At 42.7% G+C, this 23,672-nt stretch overlaps 1 protein-coding gene across 1 annotated transcript in view; it reads left to right on the forward strand.

Moving 5' to 3' along the window:
* SLC40A1 (solute carrier family 40 member 1) overlaps positions 1-23,672 on the forward strand; it is a 141,078-nt gene that overhangs the window by 47,711 nt on the left and 69,695 nt on the right. The window contains exon 3 of the mRNA XM_056534078.1: positions 19,095-19,254. Coding sequence (XP_056390053.1) covers positions 19,095-19,254 — 160 coding nt within the window. The remainder of the gene's footprint in view (positions 1-19,094; positions 19,255-23,672) is intronic.

Here is a 23,672-nt window from a genome sequence, read left to right on the forward strand (position 1 = left end):
GTATGGGGCAACACCAGCATGTTAGTGTAAATTTTTTTTATTTTTTTACACTGACATGGTGGTGTAGACCCCAACTTTTCCTTTTCACAAGCGGTAAAAGGAAAAAAAGCCCCCCAAAATTTGTAGTGTAATTTCTCCCGAGTACGGCGATACCCCATATGTGGCCCTAAACTGTTTCCTTGAAATACGACAGGGCTCCGAAGTAAGAGAGCACCATGCGCATTTGAGGACTAAATTAGGGATAGCATAGGGGTGGACATAGGGGTATTCTACGCCAGTGATTCCCAAACAGGGTGCCTCCAGCTGTTGCTAAACTCCCAGCATGCCTGGACAGTCAGTGGCTGTCCAGAAATGCTGGGAGTTGTTGTTTTGCAACAGCTGGAGGCTCCGTTTTGGAAACCCTGCCGTACAAGACGTTTTAAATTGTTTATTGGGGGGTGGGGGACAGTGTAAGGGGTGTATATGTAGTGTTTTACCCTTTATTAGATGTTAGTGTAGTGTAGTGTTTTTAGGGTACATTCACACTGACGTGTTACGGTGAATTTCCCGCTAGGAGTTTGCACTGCGGCGAAAAATTTGCCGCAGCCCAAACTTGAAGCAGGAAATTTACTGTAAACCCGCCTATGTGAATGTACCCTGTACGTTCACATGGGGGGGCAAACCTCCAGCTGTTTCAAAACTACAACTCCCAGCATGTACTGACAGACCGTGCATGCTGGGAGTTGTAGTTTTGCAACAGCTGGAGGCACACTGGTTGGAAAACCTTCAGTTAGGTTCTGTTACCTAACTCAATATTTTCCAACCAGTGTGCCTCCAGCTGTTGCAAAACAACTCCCAGCATGTACTAATCACCGAAGGGCATGCTGGGAGATGTAGTTATGCAACAGCTGGAGGTACCCAACTACAACTCCCAGCATGCCGAGACAGCTGTTTGCTTTCTGGGCATGCTGGGAAATGCAGTTTTGCAACATCTGGAGAACTACAGTTTTTAGACCACTGCACAGTGATCTCCAAACTGTGGACCTCCAGATGTTGCAAAACTACAACTCCCAGTATGCCCAGACAACAAACAGCTATGTGAGCATGCTAGGAGTTGTAGTTTTGCAACATCTGGAGGGATATAATTTAGAGACCACTGTATAGTGGTCTCAAACTGCAGCCCTCCAGCTGTTGCAAAACTACATATTCCAGCATGATCAAACAGCTGTCTGGGCATGCTGGGAGTTGTAGTTTTGCTACATCTGGAGGGCTACAGTTAGGGACCACGGTCTCAGACTGTAGCCCTCCAGATCTACTTACCGGCTTCCGTAGGATCCCGGGAGCCGTCCTCTTCAGAAGCACGTGACGCCGCCTGCCGATTAACATCGCCGCAGCCTCCGGACGGGTAAGTGGACGTCGGCGCCCGGTCCCCTTCGGTTCCCCGTTCTGCCCCGCCTATTGTGGGTGGGCAGGACGGGGAAAACGAAAGTTAACCCCACCGCCCCCGGTCTGCTATTGGTCGTCGCCTCTGACGATCAATAGCAGACCAATAGCAGGGATAGGAGGGGTGGCACCCCTGCCACTTCACTCCTATGCCTACAGGGGGATCGTGGGTGTCTTAGACAACCGCGATCCCCCTTCTATTCCAGGTCACCGGGTCACAATAGACCCGTATGACCCGGAATCGGTGCAAATCGCAAGTGTGTATTCACTTGCGATTTGCGCCGATCACCGCCGGGGGGGGGGGGATGTTGGGGTCTAATGACCCCCCTGGGCATTTGCACGGCGCGCGGCGGGGACCGAAATTGCCAAGGGCGTATGGATACGCCCTGGGTCCTTAAGTACCAGGACGCCAAGGCGTATCCATACGCCCTAGGACCTTAAGTCGTTAAAGACATTAATCAAAACACATGGAACCTGGAATTCACAAGCAATATAGTTTTTAATGATGCAGAATTTTTAGGTGTCACAGTATCACATAATATACAGAATCAACTGGAGACCCAAACGGGTTGACAGCAACAGTTATTTAGATTATACAAGTGCACATTATGATAAATGATTACTATATATCCCTTTTGGACAATTCAATAGAATCATACGTAACTGTACAAAAAAAGAAACCTATATGGAACAAAGTAATACCTTGATGGCTAGATTTAGGAAAAAGGATACCCAAAATCTCTAGTCACTAATGCCCGGAAAAAAGTTGCTATGTTGGACCAACAGACCTGTCTTTTACCCATATACTAAAATATACTAGCCCCCAGTAAACTGAAACAAGCCCCCAAAAAATCCATCATTCAAATTTCGTTTTTACCGACCCCCATGAGATCTTTTAAATGTAACATCACTGCTTGTAAATGTTGTCTAAACTTTATGAATGCAAAAAAGGAGTTTAAATCTGGAGAATCATTCCAAATCAAATCTTTTATGAACTGCAGCACTATTTATATTATTTATCTCATGGAAGGCGACATGCCTTCTTTACCATAAGAACTGTGAACTTATGGAACAGTCTACCTTAGGAACTGGTCACAGCAGGAAAAATTTACAGCTTTAAAACAGGGTTAGATACATTCCTGGAACAAAATAACATTAATGCTTATGAAGAAATATAAAATCCCATCCCTTCCCCAATATCGCGCCACACCCCTACCCTTCAATTCCCTGGTTGAACTTGATGGACGTATGTCTTTTTTCAACCGTACTAACTATGTAACTGTGTAACTATGAATGCCAGTGCGGCCTGCAATATGTTGGTCGCACTATCCAACCATTCAGATGCTGTAAACACCATGCCAATGTTACCAACGGTTGCACACTACATAGTGTATCTAAACATGCTTTGGAACATCATAATTGTGACTTCAGTGCTTTTAAATATCTCTATATATATACCTATAGAACATATATCCAAAAGTACCAACCAACTATTTAACTCTCTTAAAAAAAAAAAGAGAGCTACTGTCAGGATTCGGCAGGCTGGAGCAACCAGGTCGTATCCACCGGCAACGGCTCAACCTCTCTGACTGCTGAGATAGGCGCGGTACAAGGGAGTAGACAAGAGCAGGGTCGGACGTAGCAGAAGGTCAGGGCAGGCAGCAAGGATCGTAGTCAGGGGCAATGGCAGGAGGTCTGGAACACAGGCTAGGAACACACAAGGAAACGCTTTCACTGGCACAATGGCAACAAGATCCGGCAAGGAAGTGCAGGGGAAGTGAGGTTATATGGGCAGGGATCAGGTGGAAGCTAATTAGGCTGATTGGGCCAGGCACCAATCACTGGTGCACTGACCCTTTAAATCCTAGAGAGCTGGCGCGCGCGCGCCCTAAGGAGCGGAGCCGTGCGCCAGGACTGACAGCCGGGGATCGGGACAGGTGAGTGACTTGGGATGCGACTCGCGAGCGGGCGCGTCTCCCTATGCGAATCGCATCCCTGCCGGCAATGTCAGTGCAGCGCTCCCGGTCAGCGGGTCTGACCGGGGCGCTGCAGAGAGAGGAGGAGGAGGAGCAGGGACCCGGAGCGCTCGGCGTAACAGCTACTGGATATATCATTTTACAACATTGGTACCATCCGGTCTTAATGAATATATTGAGAATATAAATTGAAGTATCATCCTTTCCCCTTATATTATTGTGTTCTCCCCATACCTTTTTCCCTCATTTCCCCTTATATTGTTGTGTTCTCCCATACCTTTTTCCCTCCTTTCCCCTTATATTATCGTCTTCTCCCCATACCTTTTTCCCTCCTTTCCCCTTATATTATCGTCTTCTCCCCATACCTTTTTCCCTCCTTTCCCCTTATATTATTGTGTTCTCCCATACCTTTTTCCCTCCTTTCCCCTTATATTATCGTCTTCTCCCATACCTTTTTCCCTCCTTTCCCCTTATATTATTGTGTTCTCCCCATACCTTTTCCCCTCCTTTCCCCTTATATTATTGTGTTCTTCCCATACCTTTTCCCCTCCTTTCCCCTTATATTATCGTCTTCTCCCCATACCTTTTTCCCTCATTTCCCCTTATATTATTGTGTTCTCCCATACCTTTTTCCCTCCTTTCCCCTTATATTATTGTCTTCTCCCATACCTTTTTCCCTCCTTTCCCCTTATATTATTGTGTTCTCCCCATACCTTTTCCCCTCCTTTCCCCTTATATTATTGTGTTCTCCCCATACCTTTTCCCCTCCTTTCCCCTTATATTATCGTCTTCTCCCCATACCTTTTTCCCTCCTTTCCCCTTATATTATTGTGTTCTCCCATACCTTTTTCCCTCCTTTCCCCTTATATTATCGTCTTCTCCCATACCTTTTTCCCTCCTTTCCCCTTATATTATCGTGTTCTCCCCATACCTTTTCCCCTCCTTTCCCCTTATATTATTGTGTTCTCCCCATACCTTTTCCCCTCCTTTCCCCTTATATTATTGTGTTCTCCCCATACCTTTTCCCCTCCTTTCCCCTTATATTATTGTCTTCTCCCCATACCTTTTTCCCTTACTCCCCTTTCGGTTCTCCACACTTTAATATACATTTAATGCGCAGCTGACTAGGTTTAGGATCTCCATGTGGGTTTATTCCTATACTATTCATATTTATTTAATACATTTTTTAGTTACTTAATTGAATTGTTTTTAATGTCCCTATATCGGGCGCTTTTATTAATAGCTAACTCTTTGTCCTCTCTTTATTTACTTGTTGCGATTTAACATCATTATAAGATTTCCCTTCTCAATAGCAATTGTATTCAGATTACACTGAACATTCATCTATTTACACTTATGTCTATTACTATCAAATATCTAATTCATACTAATCTGTTGTGTTGTGACATTACTATAATGTCATCCTTTTCTCTCATAACTGTATTCAGCTCACTAGACTATATACACTATTTATGATCCCCCTATATATTCACATCTAATTACACTCATCCACTTTTGTTTCAACAATATCGTTTCCATTTATCATTATTGCTAAATAACAACACTCACGAATAGATGGCTGCAGAGGTCCTTAATCCTGGACATCCATCCTATATAAAATATCAGTGTTTCTTTATTCTTTACAATTCATTTTTGTTCACAATCCCATGTCAAAATCTCTCTGTGTACCACTCCAATTGCTTTGTGCGTGCCAGTAGGATCTGTCATGGGGCCGCTGCTTGTAACAACATCCCTTGCAGGCCAGTAAGATCTGTCATGGGGCCGCTTTTGTAACAACATTCCTTGACGCCGCGTTAGTTCATCCATATATATTTCTTCACTATGACTACAAACACGCTGACATCATCAATTCACCCAGGTTTTCATTCACAAAAAAACTTTTCTCTCAATGTATATACACCTTTCTGGATTTTTTCCTTTATATGCGTTATTTCATTCCTTTTTCTCTAGAGAGTCATATTCTTTCCCACTATAGGCTTGTTTTAGAAGCTATACTGTAATTTTTCAGGTTTTTTACGGAAGTTTTCTATTCTGAACTGTCCGAAAGAATGAATTATATTCAGTGCTACTTATGTAACCATGTAATTTTCGCTTATATAATGACTTGTTGAAAACTGTATATTTTAACTACTAATGATTGTACTCATAAATCTACTTTTATATAATTGTGATGTTTATAGTCTGTTCCTATTTATGCATGTTTTAACTACTCACCACGCCCCCTTTTTCCTCTGACTTTGGCGGTCTTTTTTGAATATTTATAGAAGCTGTGTATATTGCTCACACTTCACATTTGCAATTGAAAAAGGGTAAGATTATACCCTAAACGCGTCTTTTTCATGGATGTACTCGCTGACTGTCTTTTCAATAAAGTATGGCTGTGTTAATTATACTAGTCACTCCTACTGTATATGGGATAGCACCATCTCTTGGAGTTTTTATTTTCTTTAATTTTTTTTATTTTATATGTTCACACTTCGGAATGTCCGCATGGAAAATCTGTGTGGACAATTCAGAGACTATGGGCGACGGCATAATATGCCTGCTCTAGGACCGTGCAGGAATGCGTAGTCTCATAGATGGCTATGCAATCTGTGCAGGGTCAACAGAAAGAATGAACAGGTTCGTTCTTTCTGCGGACACGAAATTCCACTGTGTGCGCAGCATAATCCCCATGCAGAATTCTGATGTATGAACATAGACTAAGGCTTGGCTTTAATGGGCCATGGGTGTGGCTACATGAGCGAGGGGCCAAAAGGAAGTAAAAGTTTAAGTTATTAAAGATATAACAGGAAATTTAACAGAAATATATATATATATATATATATATATATATATATATATACACTGCTCAAAAAAATAAAGTGAACACTAAGATAACACATCCTAGATCTGAATGAACTAATCGTATGAAATTATTTTGTCTTTACATGGTTGTCTTTACATAAATTATCAATGGAAATCAAATTTATCAACCCATGGAGGTCTGGATATAGAGCCACGCTCAAAATCAAAGTGGAAAACCACACTACAGGCTGATCCAACTTTGATGTAATGTCCTTAACATCCTCATGGACATTTGTGGCCTGCTGGAGGACATTTTGCAGGGCTCTGGCAGTGATCCTCCTGCTCCTCCTTGCAAAAAGGTGGAGGTAGCGGTCTTGCTGCTGGGTTGTTGCCCTCCTACGGCCTCCTCCACATCTCCTGATGTACTGGCCTGTCTCCTGGTAGCGCCTCCATGCTCTGAACTCTATGCTTACAGACACAGCAAACCTTCTTTCCACAACTCACATTGATGTGCCATCCTGGATGAGCTGCAATACCTGAGCCACTTGTGTGGATTGTAGACTTGACAACAACCCTGAGGAAGTTGCCGACGGGAAACAGAACGCATGGGGTCCAGGGGGGCACCTGCGGGGTTATCCTTCATCTGTTGTCAATAGCCCTACTTTTTCAGTGGCATGCATATTGGATGAGGTTGCATACAGGCCAAATATTATCATTATTATCTTCAAACTGAGAAAAGCTTGTATGTGATTTTGTACTTTATTCATTGATGTTCTGGGCTATTGTAATATCCATGTGTTGATTTAGCAGGTCCCTCGGGAGTGGTCTCCCCATTTCTTCGGGGGGGGGGGGGGGGGGGACCTGTTGGGTAGTGGCCTTTGGGTCTTTTAGATGTTTCCTTGCCTGCTTTATCATCTATGAGTAAATTGTAATAGAGTATACTTTCTAATGGTACATGAATAGTGGCTGTGCGCTTTATGGTATATTGTCTTTTCTTGTGGTGTTACATAGTTACATAGTTAGTACGGTCGAAAAAAGACATATGTCCATCAAGTTCAACCAGTGAATTAAGGGGTAGGGGTGTGGCGCGATATTGGGGAAGGGATGAGATTTTATATTTCTTCATAAGCATTAATCTTATTTTGTTCCAGGAATGTATCTAATCCTGTTTTAAAGCTGTTAATTGTTCCTGCTGTGACCAGTTCCTGAGGTAGACCGTTCCATAAATTCACAGTCCTCACGGTAAAGAAGGCGTGTCGCCCCTTGAGACTAAACTTTTTCTTCTCCAGACGGAGGGAGTGCCCCCTCGTCCTTTGGGGGGGTTTAACCTGGAACAGTTTTTCTCCATATTTTTTGTATGGGCCATTAATATACTTATATACGTTTATCATATCCCCCCTTAAATGTCTCTTCTCAAGACTAAACAATTGTAACTCCTTTAATCGCTCCTCATAGCTAAGATGTTCCATGCCCCATATTAGTTTAGTCGCGCGTCTGCACCCTTTCCAACTCCGCAGTGTCCCTTTTATGGACAGGTGCCCAAAACTGAACAGCATATTCCAGGTAAGGCCGTACCAATGATTTATAAAGGGGGAGTATTATGTCCCTGTCCCTTGAGTCCATGCCTCTTTTGATACATGACAATATCCTGCCGGCTTTGGAAGCAGCAGCCTGACATTGCATGCTATTCTGTAGTCTGTGATCTACAAGTACACCCAGATCCTTCTCTACCAGTGACTCTGCCAGTTTAATCCCCCCTAAGACATACGATGCATGCAGGTTATTAGTACCCAGATGCATAACTTTACATTTATCCACATTGAACCTCATTTGCCAAGTGGATGCCCAGACACTTAGTCTATTCAAGTCATCTTGTAACTTATGCATATCCTCTATAGACTGTACTGTGCTACAAAGCTTGGTGTCATCTGCAAAGATAGAAACAGAGCTGTTAATACCATCCTCTATATCATTGATAAATAAATTAAACAACAGCGGTCCCAGTACTGAACCTTGGGGTACACCACTAATAACCGGGGACCAATCAGAGTACGAATCATTGACCACCACTCTCTGGGTACGATCTATGAGCCAGTGTTCAATCCAGTTACAAACTAAAATTTCCAAACCCAAAGACCTTAACTTACCTGTCAGACGTCTATGAGGGACAGTATCAAACGCTTTAGCAAAATCCAGAAACACTATATCCACAGCCATTCCTCTGTGAAGGCTTCTACTCACCTCTTCATAAAAGCAAATTAGATTGGTTTGACAACTTCTATCCTTAGTAAACCCATGCTGGCTATCACTTATAATACAATTATCCCCTATGTATTCCTGTATGTAATCCCTTATAAGTCCTTCAAACAATTTACCCACAATGCACGTTAAACTTACCGATCTATAGTTTCCTGGGGAAGACCTAGAGCCCTTTTTGAAGATTGGCACCACATTCGCCTTGCGCCAGTCCCTTGGCACAATACCAATTCACCAAAAGATCACCGAAGTGATCCACTAATTCCCTATATTTCCCATATATTTGTTGAAAGGTATAATCTTTATTAATTTCAAAACACCAACAAAAAAGGAGTTAAAATTGCAGTGTATCTCTCCTCCTGTATTATTGGTTATCTGTGCCAGCCAGGCATCACTTATTATCTACCTGTGTGTACCTGCAGTGTACACACGGTTAGTGGAGGAGTCTACACTGTATATTAAAAAACCTATCCTATGCCCCCCTCGACATGTTTCGCCGCAAGACGCGGCTTTGTCAAGAGGCTTAGGGGCACTGAATGAAAAAGCGCCAAAACAGGGGTTAAATAACCTCCTATTGTGACATCATGGTGGGGTGATATCCACTTCTGATTGGTGGGACACCATCCCATCCAATCATCCTCTATTTAATTTGATGGACATTTCCATGCACCTATTGCTGCTCTCATAGTTCAACCAATCCGCATAGTTGTTTATTGGTTGCCTCGGTAATGTATCACATGATTACTGCGTCATGATATCAGAGCCGATGTTCACATCCGCCTCCTGCGCTATGACCCCTGCGCGAGCTCTTGTACCAGCGCCGATATCCACATCCGCTTCCTGCGCCGTGACCCCTGCGCGAGCTCTTACACCAGCGAGCGTACCTTACTGTCGGAGCTGCGCAGTTCTATATGCGCGGGGACTTAGTCTCCACGGGCATTGCCAAATAGATATAATAGTCAGTTACTATGTAATTTCATATGCGCCAGAATTTTTCTATATATAAGGGCTGCGTGATGTAATCTGCGCATATACTTGGTCTTTCATAGTGCTCCATGTTAATAGGGATAAGCTCCAATAAAATACATTATTGCTCTATATGATATTCTATATTATTCTATATTGTATATTATTATCACCATAGAAGTAGTTAATTATTTGGTGATAATTAAAAGGCAGCATATTGGTCCGTCATGGTTAGTCCATCTACAATTCCCTCCCTGATGTCACTTCGGCAGGGTGTTTAATAATTGTGTTGATAATTGTACACGATGTTTATACATTATGGCAGCTATTCTAAATGAATGCTGAGAAGGTAAATCCCTCATTGAGTCCATTAGGGCTCAGGCTTTTGAGTCGCTGTATCCATCTTGCTTCTTCACGGAGTAATTTCTTATCTAAGTTGCCTCTTCTGGGGCCCAATGTCATCTTGATTAGTCCCCAAAATTTAAGGGTTTGTGTATCACCTCTATGGAAATTTCTAACATGTCTCGCCAGTGGGGTATCAGTCCCGGTGCGGATAGTGCTGAGATGTTGAGATATCCGTCTTCTCAGTTGCTGTGTGGTTTTGCCCACATATAGCTTATCACATCCGCACTGGGCAATATATATTACTCCTGAAGTCTGGCAGTTGATAAAATCCCTAATAACATATTTCTTGTTATCAATTGGGTTAACAAATTCTTTCATCCTAGGCAGAAATCCACAAAAGGTACACTTTCCACAGGGATGGGACCCTTTTATTGTAGACTTGAGCCATGTTCTTTCAGTTTTTTCAGCATAGAGGCTGTGAACCAGATGTTCTCTGATATTTTTCCCTCTCCTATATGTGATCGAAGGAAAAGGGGGGATGACATCTCTCAGATCATTGTCTGCCTGTAGAATAGGCCAGAATTGACGTAAAATATTCATTACCTGACGACTATTCTCGTCAAAAGTGCCAATACATCGTACCGTCTTAGTTATTGTTCCCGTTGTCTGTTTACTTTTCAGTAGCTCCTGTCTTGGGGTGTCACGAGCCCTAGCGAAGGCTCTATGAAGAACCTTCTTAGGATACCCCCTACTGATAAATCTGTTGTATAAAGTCCTGCATTCCCGTAGGAATGCTTCATCTGTGGAGCTGTTTCTCTTGGCACGCAAGTATTGTCCCACGGGGATGCCTCTCATTAGGGGGGCAGGATGATAACTGCCCCACTCAAGAAAGCTATTGGTAGACGTAGATTTCCTATATATGCACGTTTGGACGCTGCCATTGGGCTGCAGAGAAATCTGTAGGTCAAGAAAGTTGATGGTGGTCTGGTGAATTTCTGAAGTAAAAAACATCCCTATTGTATTGTTATTAAGTGTGGTGACAAATTGCTGGAATAGTGCTTCTGTGCCGTCCCAAAATAATAAAACATCATCAATAAATCGTGCCCAAAATAAAATGTGCGAGGTATACTGGAAATGGGTGTCTGTGAATACAATAGTGTCTTCCCACCACCCTAAGAAAAGATTTGCAAAATTAGGTGCACATGCCGTGCCCATTGCTGTGCCTTTGTGCTGTAAATAAAAGTGACCATCAAAAATAAAATAATTGTGTGTGAGTAAAAAGTGAAGGAGTGACAAAATAAATTGATTGTGCTCAATAAATTGTGTTCCTCTCGTGTTCAGGAAATATTCAACCGCCTTTAGGCCCAATTCATGTTTTATGTTAGTATACAATGCCTCGACATCGAGACTCGCCACATATGTATTTGGTGGAAAAGAGATTTCCTGCAGTCTAGATACAGCGTCCCCTGTATCCCTAACGTAAGACGGTAAGGCTTGGACAAATGGGGTTAACATCTGGTTCACATATTGACTAATTCCCTCCGTGAGATTTTCATTTCCCGATACAATTGGACGTCCTGGGATAGGTATTTTTCTTTTATGTATCTTAGGTAATGCATACATTGTTGCTATAGTAGGCTTCACATTCAGCATATACCTAAATTCATCTTCAGTGATCAATCCATTATTTTTCGCCTCCATAAGTATCACTCTCAGTTCATTCAGGAATCTCTCAGTGGGGTTGGATTCAAGGCGTCGATATGTTGTTTCATCCCGGATTAGTCGTCGGACCATATCCAGGTAATCATCTTTATTCATAATCACTATATTCCCCCCTTTATCAGAGGGCTTAATGATTATGTCCTGATTTTTTTCCAGATCACGCAATGCTTGATTCTCCTCACAGGTAAGATTTTGGTTTCCCCTCTTCCTAGGTCTCAACTCTTCCAATTTGGTACTAACCATCTGTACAAAGATGTTAATATTATCGAATTGTGTAAAATTGGGTGTTGTTCGACATCTAGGTTTTAAATCCGAAAAAGGTGGACTGGGTCTCCTTGTACCATTTTCACCTTCCTCTAGTAGTTCATACAGATCACTCACCACTTGATTATCCAACCTTGCCTCTATATCACTATCACGTGATTTGTGCACTTTGTGCAGCGCAAGTTTCCTAGCGAACAGATTAATATCCTTAATCCATTCGAAGGAATCAAATTGTGGTGTAGGTGTATAGGATAGTCCCTTTTTCAACAGGTTAATCTGATCCTTAGTGAGGATATACGATGAAAAATTGCATATCTGCATTTCATCCTTCTTCTCCTCATCTAGTTTTTCTTGTTGGACGGATACGCCCATTTGTCCCTGTCCCTCAACTGGACGCCTTCCCCTAAAAAAAGGGGGGATATGTTTGGATTCTGGCCTCTTGACATAATTTGTGCTGCCGTAGTTGTTATAGATGGCTGTATCAAAGGTGTAAACTGTAAGGCAGACGAATAAGATGTAATGGAGGCAGATCCCTCTCCATTTCGATTTATTGTTGGTATCGGCATATTGGGAGATATTTCTGTTTGTATGGGACCTCCTTGTTGGGGAGCATCCATTTGTATTGGTCCTGTCTGTTGGGGGTGAACTGTACTTCCTCCCCATTGTTGTTGAGGGAAGCTAATAGGATTCGATAAATTATTATTAGCTGTATGGGGGTTTGTCACTATGCCACCTTGTTGTGTCTGATACTGGGTGATACCCTGTGCCTGTGATTGAGGGTACTGGTAGTTATGGTTATTGAATCCCTGATGTTGATTAGGATTCTTAGATCCTCTATATCCAGTCTTTTTGTTGTAAGGGGGTCTTTTTTTGTGATATTTGTTTTTGATCTGTTGATTGAACTGATATTTTGGTGTATTAATTTTGGATTGATCGTCTGATTCGGAATAATCAGATTCGGAGATATCAGTATATTTATTATAAGAGGTATCCACGGGTTTTTTAGTATATATTTGTCCGGACTCAAAATCCTTTTTGTCCCGTATATACTTCTTATGTTTCTTTTCTTTGATTTCCGATTGTAAATTCTGAATGTTCCTTTGTAATCGTTGTTCCCAGTTAGTAAAATCAGGATTACTTTTGAAGGTCTGTATCTCCTCTAGTTTGGTCTCTAATAAGATGCTCACTGAGTTAAAGGCTTTTTTCTCATAGGATAGTAGATAATCTATCATACGTAATGAGTTCTCAGTGAGTACTTTTTGCCACCCAGTAATAAAATCAGGGTCTTCAGGGTCAGACACAACAAGGTGGCATAGTGACAAACCCCCATACAGCTAATAATAATTTTTCGAATCCTATTAGCTTCCCTCAACAACAATGGGGAGGAAGTACAGTTCACCCCCAACAGACAGGACCAATACAAATGGGTGCTCCCCAACAAGGAGGTCCCATACAAACAGAAATATCTCCCAATATGCCGATACCAACAATAAATCGAAATGGAGAGGGATCTGCCTCCATTACATCTTATTCGTCTGCCTTACAGTTTACACCTTTGATACAGCCATCTATAACAACTACGGCAGCACAAATTATGTCAAGAGGCCAGAATCCAAACATATCCCCCCTTTTTTTAGGGGAAGGCGTCCAGTTGAGGGACAGGGACAAATGGGCGTATCCGTCCAACAAGAAAAACTAGATGAGGAGAAGAAGGATGAAATGCAGATATGCAATTTTTCATCGTATATCCTCACTAAGGATCAGATTAACCTGTTGAAAAAGGGACTATCCTATACACCTACACCACAATTTGATTCCTTCGAATGGATTAAGGATATTAATCTGTTCGCTAGGAAACTTGCGCTGCACAAAGTGCACAAATCACGTGATAGTGATATAGAGGCAAGGTTGGATAATCAAGTGGTGAGTGATCTGTATGAACTACTAGAGGAAGGTGAAAATGGTACAAGGAGACCCAGTCCACCTTTTTCGGATTTAAAACCTAGATGTCGAACAACACCCAATTTTACACAATTCGATAATATTAACATCTTTGTACAGATGGTTAGTACCAAATTGGAAGAGTTGAGACCTAGGAAGAGGGGAAACCAAAATCTTACCTGTGAGGAGAATCAAGCATTGCGTGATCTGGAAAAAAATCAGGACATAATCATTAAGCCCTCTGATAAAGGGGGGAATATAGTGATTATGAATAAAGATGATTACCTGGATATGGTCCGACGACTAATCCGGGATGAAACAACATATCGACGTCTTGAATCCAACCCCACTGAGAGATTCCTGAATGAACTGAGAGTGATACTTATGGAGGCGAAAAATAATGGATTGATCACTGAAGATGAATTTAGGTATATGCTGAATGTGAAGCCTACTATAGCAACAATGTATGCATTACCTAAGATACATAAAAGAAAAATACCTATCCCAGGACGTCCAATTGTATCGGGAAATGAAAATCTCACGGAGGGAATTAGTCAATATGTGAACCAGATGTTAACCCCATTTGTCCAAGCCTTACCGTCTTACGTTAGGGATACAGGGGACGCTGTATCTAGACTGCAGGAAATCTCTTTTCCACCAAATACATATGTGGCGAGTCTCGATGTCGAGGCATTGTATACTAACATAAAACATGAATTGGGCCTAAAGGCGGTTGAATATTTCCTGAACACGAGAGGAACACAATTTATTGAGCACAATCAATTTATTTTGTCACTCCTTCACTTTTTACTCACACACAATTATTTTATTTTTGATGGTCACTTTTATTTACAGCACAAAGGCACAGCAATGGGCACGGCATGTGCACCTAATTTTGCAAATCTTTTCTTAGGGTGGTGGGAAGACACTATTGTATTCACAGACACCCATCTCCAGTATACCTCGCACATTTTATTTTGGGCACGATTTATTGATGATGTTTTATTATTTTGGGACGGCACAGAAGCACTATTCCAGCAATTTGTCACCACACTTAATAACAATACAATAGGGATGTTTTTTACTTCAGAAATTCACCAGACCACCATCAACTTTCTTGACCTACAGATTTCTCTGCAGCCCAATGGCAGCGTCCAAACGTGCATATATAGGAAACCTACGTCTACCAATAGCTTTCTTGAGTGGGGCAGTTATCATCCTGCCCCCCTAATGAGAGGCATCCCCGTGGGACAATACTTGCGTGCCAAGAGAAACAGCTCCACAGATGAAGCATTCCTACGGGAATGCAGGACTTTATACAACAGATTTATCAGTAGGGGGTATCCTAAGAAGGTTCTTCATAGAGCCTTCGCTAGGGCTCGTGACACCCCAAGACAGGAACTACTGAAAAGTAAACAGACAACGGGAACAATAACTAAGACGGTACGATGTATTGGCACTTTTGACGAGAATAGTCGTCAGGTAATGAATATTTTACGTCAATTCTGGCCTATTCTACAGGCAGACAATGATCTGAGAGATGTCATCCCCCCTTTTCCTTCGATCACATATAGGAGAGGGAAAAATATCAGAGAACATCTGGTTCACAGCCTCTATGCTGAAAAAACTGAAAGAACATGGCTCAAGTCTACAATAAAAGGGTCCCATCCCTGTGGAAAGTGTACCTTTTGTGGATTTCTGCCTAGGATGAAAGAATTTGTTAACCCAATTGATAACAAGAAATATGTTATTAGGGATTTTATCAACTGCCAGACTTCAGGAGTAATATATATTGCCCAGTGCGGATGTGATAAGCTATATGTGGGCAAAACCACACAGCAACTGAGAAGACGGATATCTCAACATCTCAGCACTATCCGCACCGGGACTGATACCCCACTGGCGAGACATGTTAGAAATTTCCATAGAGGTGATACACAAACCCTTAAATTTTGGGGACTAATCAAGATGACATTGGGCCCCAGAAGAGGCAACTTAGATAAGAAATTACTCCGTGAAGAAGCAAGATGGATACAGCGACTCAAAAGCCTGAGCCCTAATGGACTCAATGAGGGATTTACCTTCTCAGCATTCATTTAGAATAGCTGCCATAATGTATAAACATCGTGTACAATTATCAACACAATTATTAAACACCCTGCCGAAGTGACATCAGGGAGGGAATTGTAGATGGACTAACCATGACGGACCAATATGCTGCCTTTTAATTATCACCAAATAATTAACTACTTCTATGGTGATAATAATATACAATATAGAATAATATAGAATATCATATAGAGCAATAATGTATTTTATTGGAGCTTATCCCTATTAACATGGAGCACTATGAAAGACCAAGTATATGCGCAGATTACATCACGCAGCCCTTATATATAGAAAAATTCTGGCGCATATGAAATTACATAGTAACTGACTATTATATCTATTTGGCAATGCCCGTGGAGACTAAGTCCCCGCGCATATAGAACTGCGCAGCTCCGACAGTAAGGTACGCTCGCTGGTGTAAGAGCTCGCGCAGGGGTCACGGCGCAGGAAGCGGATGTGGATATCGGCGCTGGTACAAGAGCTCGCGCAGGGGTCATAGCGCAGGAGGCGGATGTGAACATCGGCTCTGATATCATGACGCAGTAATCATGTGATACATTACCGAGGCAACCAATAAACAACTATGCGGATTGGTTGAACTATGAGAGCAGCAATAGGTGCATGGAAATGTCCATCAAATTAAATAGAGGATGATTGGATGGGATGGTGTCCCACCAATCAGAAGTGGATATCACCCCACCATGATGTCACAATAGGAGGTTATTTAACCCCTGTTTTGGCGCTTTTTCATTCAGTGCCCCTAAGCCTCTTGACAAAGCCGCGTCTTGCGGCGAAACATGTCGAGGGGGGCATAGGATAGGTTTTTTAATATACAGTGTAGACTCCTCCACTAACCGTGTGTACACTGCAGGTACACACAGGTAGATAATAAGTGATGCCTGGCTGGCACAGATAACCAATAATACAGGAGGAGAGATACACTGCAATTTTAACTCCTTTTTTGTTGGTGTTTTGAAATTAATAAAGATTATACCTTTCAACAAATATATGGGAAATATAGGGAATTAGTGGATCACTTCGGTGATCTTTTGGTGAATTGGTTCAAATAACCCTCCATATATTGGTCCGCAGTTGGATCATATATTGGCACAATACCAGACACCAGAGAATCTCTAAATATCATGAACAGGGGTAGAGATATTACTGAACTTACCTCTCTAAGAACTCTTGGGTGTAGTCCATCCGGTCCTGGGGATTTGCTTACATTTATATCACTTAACTTACCTTGTACCATCTCTACATTAAGCCAGTTCAATACATTATATGATGTGTTACCAGCACTGACCTGACCAATGTCAGCTCCTTCTTCCATAGTATATACAGAACTAAAGAACCCATTCAGTAGCTCCGCCTTCTCTTGATCGCCCGTGACAACCTCCCCATTATCATTATTAAGGGGTCCTACATGCTCTGTCCTTGGTTTTTTTGTATTTATATATCTAAAAAAATATTTAGGATTAGTTTAGCTTTCTTCGGCATCTGTCTCTCATTTTGAATTTTTGCTGTTTTTGCTGTGTTGGGTTGTAGACAGACACAGCAAACCTTCTTGACACAGCTCGCATTGATGTGCCATCCTGGATGAGCTGCACTACCTGAGCCACTTGTGTTGATTGTAGACTCCGTCTCATGCTACCATTAGAGTCAAAGCACCGCCAACATTCAAAAGTGACCAAAACATCAGTCAGGAAGCATAGGAACTGAGAAGTGGTCTGTGGTCACCACCTGCAGAACCACTTCTTTATTGAGGGTGTCTTGCTAATTGCCTATAATTTCTACCTGTTCCATTTGCACAACAACATGTGAAATTGATTGCCAATCAGTGTTGCTTCCTCAGTGGACGATGTGATTTCACAGAAGTGTGATTGACTTGGAGTTACATTGTGTTGTTTAAGTGTTCCATTAATTTTTTTGAGCAGTGTATATACACGCGTTAACATACAGTAAGTAAGACAATTTCCCATGATAAAAAAAAATGTACCTCTAAGTAAATCATAGTTTCCGAATTACATCGGTATATAAGGAGGAAATATTATCACCATACATATTGCTATAATACTATTACTGACCAAATCCTGTATAATGAGACCAATAATACGAATATACAAATAGGAATATTATCACATTGTCTTGGAAAAGTATACAGGATTTGGTTTGTAAGAGTGTGACTGTAATATATATGGTTACCATACACATGACCATCATACTGTTACTGACCAAATCCTGTATACTGAGAACTATATTACCAATAAATACCAATATTCACACACCCCTCCCTCCCAGTGACAATATAGTGGTAGATATCAGCTCTACACAGGCTCTTGTGATCATATAAGTGATAGCATACAATTACATCTGTTAACTCCCAGGTGACTTCTTCTCTGATTGAAGTTGTTTACTTTTCTGCTCCATCTTACCCTGGGCATCATTACAAACATTTTAGGCTTTGCGCTTTTCTATAATCGATCTTCAAAACAGTAATAATAACCCCCTTGGTGTCCCACACAGTAGAGTAGGTAGAGTGGGTTTTGGGAAGAGTAGGTAGGTCCCCCACATTAGGAAGTTATGCCAATCCAGTAGATAAGCAGGCTCCTTCATATATTATTAGCATCCCCCCTGGGGGTAGTATTAGTAGCACTCCCATCTGTAGGTAATATTGGTAGCCCCCATAGTTAGTAAGTAGCCCATTGTATACAGTAGCCCCATATATAGTAACCCCCTGTATATAGCAGTTCTCCCTCTATTCCTGTATACAGTAGATCTCAGCCCCCCTCTAACGCTGTAGGTAGTAACTAGCCCCCCAATATATAGTATACAGCAGCTCTTCCTGTATACAGGGTGATGTATCAATGAGATTGGGCATATCACCGACAGTGGCTTGCTAGGGGAGACAGCGAATGCCCAATGTGCCCGATGGCGAGTCTGCCCCTGCCCCTTATGTAGTATTTTTTCATAAAACTATGAGCCTGGTTTCTACACATCATGGGTTATTGACACAGTTCTCCTATGATCAAGTTGATGAACATGTTATGCAATTGTGAAAGTTATTTGTATGCCAAGTAAAAATTGTTATTTTATAATTCAGTGTTTCTATGCTGCATTAAATTTTTTTGTTAAACTGGAAACATCTGTTTGGTTACAGAACATGTTAGGCTATGAAAATGTGTAAATCTGTACATTTTCTCTCACAAAAAAAATCCTAAATATAAAATAATAAATTTTAATCATACTTTTTTTTATTAACTTTTTTTTTTCTCTTTATTCCAGGGAGATCGCATGTGGCACTTTGCTGTCTCTTTGTTCTTGGTAGAATTGTATGGAAACAGTTTACTTCTCACTGCTGTTTATGGACTTGTGGTTGCAGGCTCTGTCCTTCTCCTTGGAGCTATAATTGGAGACTGGGTTGATAAAAACCCACGACTGAAAGGTAATGTATTTTATTAAAGAATACTCAAGGGGTTTTACTCTTTGATAAGGGTGAATTTACTTATATAGGTTCTTGACCAAATTCTATTAAACCAGAGTAGTCTAAATTGGTGTGTGTACATTTCCTATTGGTCTTATTGAAACTAGAGGTAGAAGAGATTTTAAATGTTGAAGTTACTTGTAGTTTATAATCCTGACCCCTGATAACGAGGTGACTGACTAAAACTTGACTCAAAGAATAGATGATAAATACCTTAACACATTAATATTCTAGTAAAAGGTATCTACTGAAAAGGTATCTCTCATAATCTCTGATGGCAGGATATGTTTAAATGGGCAGTCTCGTTAAAACAACGCCTTATGGTAACATCTTTCTAAGGTACTTCACTGTAAAAAAGCTGCCACTAGGTGTCTCCCTACTTGTCCAGAGCACATTTTCTCCCATCTTTTGCACAGACTTTGTACCCCTGCTGGCCTGGCAGAAGTCCAAAAACAGGAAATGCTGAGGGGGGGGGGGGGGGGGGGGGGTGTGCAGCCTTATCCAGTCATAGCTAACCTTACACACTGAACTGTTCTGAGCTGTGTGTAGCAGAGTGAGGGAAGTTCTCCCCTGTATTTCTTCAGATGATGTCCCCTCCCCAGCCTGTTAATTTCACTGAGCAGAAAACACAGAGAAATGTCAAGGTAGAAAACTAACAAATAATAAAAATAAAGGTAGGGGGTGGTTTATCATGATTGGGGCAGTGAACTGGGAAGATTATAACAATTTTACAAGATCCTGAGAGGTACTCTTTTTAAAGTTCTTGGGCAATCTCATAGCCTCAGACTTGCTCTGAGGCTGACTCAATTAGAGGATGAATTATAGGATGAAAGTTGATGTCCCATGCAGTTTGTCTCAGAGCAAGTCTCAGGCTTTAAAAATACCCTGCCGCTGGAGATTGTGACACATATCATTTAACAATAGGATTCAAAATTGATATTATGAATATTAATAACAAGTGGAAAAAAGTAAAATAAATAGGGGGGGGGGGGGGCGCTTCCAAAGTACACATTGAGTGAGAAGGGTAGAACTTGATGACAGGCGCAGGATCAGGTTATGGAAAGCATGGTCGTAATTGTGGCCTGACAGGTTTACTAAATGAGTGTCCACATGTACATAGAATTCCCCTAAGAGGAAAAAGCTGTAAGGGTAGCAAATAATGTACATCAGTATGAAAACCCTGTAGCAATGTGTGTGAGCAGAGCCTTGTAAATAAATAAACGTATGTAATCACGTGATCTGTAGGAAACAAAGGTCGACTGCCAACAAGGGGGAGCATGAAAGTGTTCTAGTTGAGTATAAATATAGGCAAGTCACTGAAGGACCTTTTTCACAGGAGCATTATTGGCCAAACAGGTTGATATCTCCCTGTGTAATAGTGCTAGCTCATTCTTTGGTTGATTGGCTCATTCTGTCCTGCTTAAAGGGGTACTGGGGTGGAAAACTTTATTTTTTATTTAATTTTTTTAAATCAACTGGAGCCAGAAAGTTAAACAGATTCGTAAATTACTTCTATTAAAAAATCTTAATCCTTCCAGTACTTATTAGCTGCTGAATACTACAGAGGAAATTCTTTTCTTTTTGGAACACAGTGCTCTCTGCGGAATCACAAGCAAAGTGCTCTCTGCTGACATCTCTGTCCATTTTAAGCAGCATATGTTTGCTAAGGGAATTTTCTCCTACTCTGGACAGTTCTTAAAATGGACAGAGATGTAAGCAGAAAGCTCTGTGTTCCAAAAAAGAAAATAATTTCCCCTGTAGTATTCAGCAGCTAATAAGTACTGGAAGGATTAAGATTTTTCAATAGAAGTAATTTACAAATCTGTTTAACTTTCTGGCCCCAGTTGATATAAAAAAAAAAATATATAAAAAAAAGGTTTCCACAGGAGTACCCCTTTAAAAATCACCTTGTAATGCAGTATTTGTGGCCAAAGGCTGAGAGCAGCAAAGGGCTGCATGAATGATCCAGGCTTGACCCTTGTATTTGGCTCTGTAATTGGGCATGATGTAAAAAAAAAAGTCAGTGCTGATTTACACATTGACTTAGGCAATAGAGCTCTAAAAGAGTTTCCCAAGTCGTCTCCATGACAGCACCCGGAGATTGCACTTGCCTAATTGGGACAGGAAAACCACCTGAGAGTTTAAAACCCCACCCCTTCCTCTCCATTCCCAGTGTTTTTCCTGTCCTGATTAGGGAAGGAACCTCTGAGAGTGCAGGAGAGCTCTCTTCTGCTAAATGCCTATTTTATGCCGGTGGTTCCCGTCAGAGATGATTTTTATTTTTTCTGCCTCCCCTTGCGGCACCCAGGCGGGCTTATGCAGGGGAGATGCAATAGGGGCCGGATCGCGGTCCTCAGGTCCTGAATTCTGTTTAATCTGGAGGACATTGAAGAGCTTATTAAAGCGGTTAGAGCCACCCTTAACCTTGAGGAGGTACAAGAGGTTAAAACCATTCAGGATGAGTTATTCTGAGGCCTAGGTGAATGTAAATCTCCCTCCTTCGCTGATCATCCGAACATTCATAAGATCATTAATGACGAATGGGCTAGATCAGATAAGGGGTCTGTTACGCCGAGCGCTCCGGGTCCCTGCTCCTCCCCGGAGCGCTCGCGGCGTTCTCCTCTCTGCAGCGCCCCGGTCAGACCCGCTGACCGGGAGCGCTGCACTGACATTCACGATGGGGATGCGATTCGCATAGTGGGACGCGCCCGCTCGCGAATCGCATCCCAAGCCACTTACCCATCCCGGTCCCCGACTGTCACGTTCTGGCGCGCGCGGCTCCGCTCTCTAGGGCGCGCACGCGCCAGCTCTCTAAGATTTAAAGGGCCAGTGCACCAGTGATTGGTGCCTGGCCCAATCAGTCTATTAGCTTCCACCTGCTCCCTGTGTATATTACCTCACTTCCCCTACACTTCCTTGCCGGATCTTGTTGCCTTGTGCCAGAGAAAGCGTTTAGTATTGTCCAAAGCCTGTGTTCCAGATCTCCTGCTATCCTCATTGACTACGAACCTTGCCGCCTGCCCCGACCTTCTGCTACGTCTGACCTTGCCTCTGCCTAGTCCTTCTGTCCCACGCCTTCTCAGCAGTCAGCGAGGTTGAGCCGTTGCCGGTGGATACGACCTGGTTGCTACCGCCGCAGCAAGACCATCCCGCTTTGCGGCGGGCTCCGGTGAAAACCAGTAGCAACCCTAGAACCGGTCCACCGACACGGTCCACGCTAATCCCTCGCTGACACAGAGGATCCACATCCAGCTAGCCGAATCCTAACAGTAGATCCGGCCATGGATCCCGCTGAGGTGCCGCTGCCAAGTCTCGCTGACCTATCCACGGTGGTCGCCCAGCAATCGCAGCAAATTGCCCAACAAGGACAGCAGCTTTCGCAGTTGACCGCCACGTTACAGCAACTTCTGCCACTGCTACAGCAGCAACCATCTCCTCCGCCAGCTCCTGCACCTCCTCCGCAGCGAGTGGCCGCTCCTAGCCTCCGCTTGTCCCTGCCGGACAAATTTGATGGGGACTCTAGACTCTGCCGTCGCTTCCTGTCTCAATGTTCCATACATATGGAGATGTTGTCGGACCAATTTCCTACAGAACGGTCTAAGGTGGTGTTCGTAGTGAGTCTTCTGTCTGGAAAGGCCTTGTCTTGGGCCACACCGCTCTGGGACCGCAATGATCTTGCCACAGTCCAGTCCTTCTTCGCTGAAGTCCGTAGTGTCTTCGAGGAACCAGCCCGAGCTTCTTCTGCCGAGACTGCCCTGCTGAACCTGGTCCAGGGTAATTCTTCAGTAGGCGAGTACGCCATCCAATTTCGTACTCTCGCCTCCGAATTATCTTGGAATAACGAGGCCCTCTGCGCGACCTTTAGAAAAGGCCTATCCAGTAACATCAAGGATGTGCTGGCCGCACGAGAGATTCCTGCCAACCTGTAAGAACTTATCCATTTGGCCACCCGCATTGACGTGTTTTTCTGAAAGACACCAGGAGCTCCGCCAGGAAAAAGACCTTGATCTCTGGGCACCTCTCTCACAGTATCCTTTGCAATCTACCCCTGTGCCTCCCGCCGAGGAGGCTATGCAAGTGGATCGGTCTCGCCTGACCCATGAAGAGAGGACTCGTCGTAGAGATGAAAATTTATGTCTGTACTGCGCTAGTACCGAACATTTCTTGGTGGATTGCCCTATTCGCCCTACACGTCTGGGAAACGCACGCACCCAGCTCACGTGGTTGTGGCGTCTCTTGGTACGAAGTCTGCTTCTCCACGTCTCACTGTGCCCGTGCGGATTTCTCCTTCTGCCAACTCCTCCTTCTCAGCCGCGGCCTTCTTGGACTCTGGTTCTTCTGGAAATTTTATTCTGGCCTCTTTGGTGAATAGGTTCTGC

The sequence above is a fragment of the Hyla sarda genome, chromosome 8 (assembly GCF_029499605.1).
Source record: "Hyla sarda isolate aHylSar1 chromosome 8, aHylSar1.hap1, whole genome shotgun sequence".
In the NCBI taxonomy this organism is placed as follows: Eukaryota; Metazoa; Chordata; class Amphibia; order Anura; family Hylidae; genus Hyla; species Hyla sarda.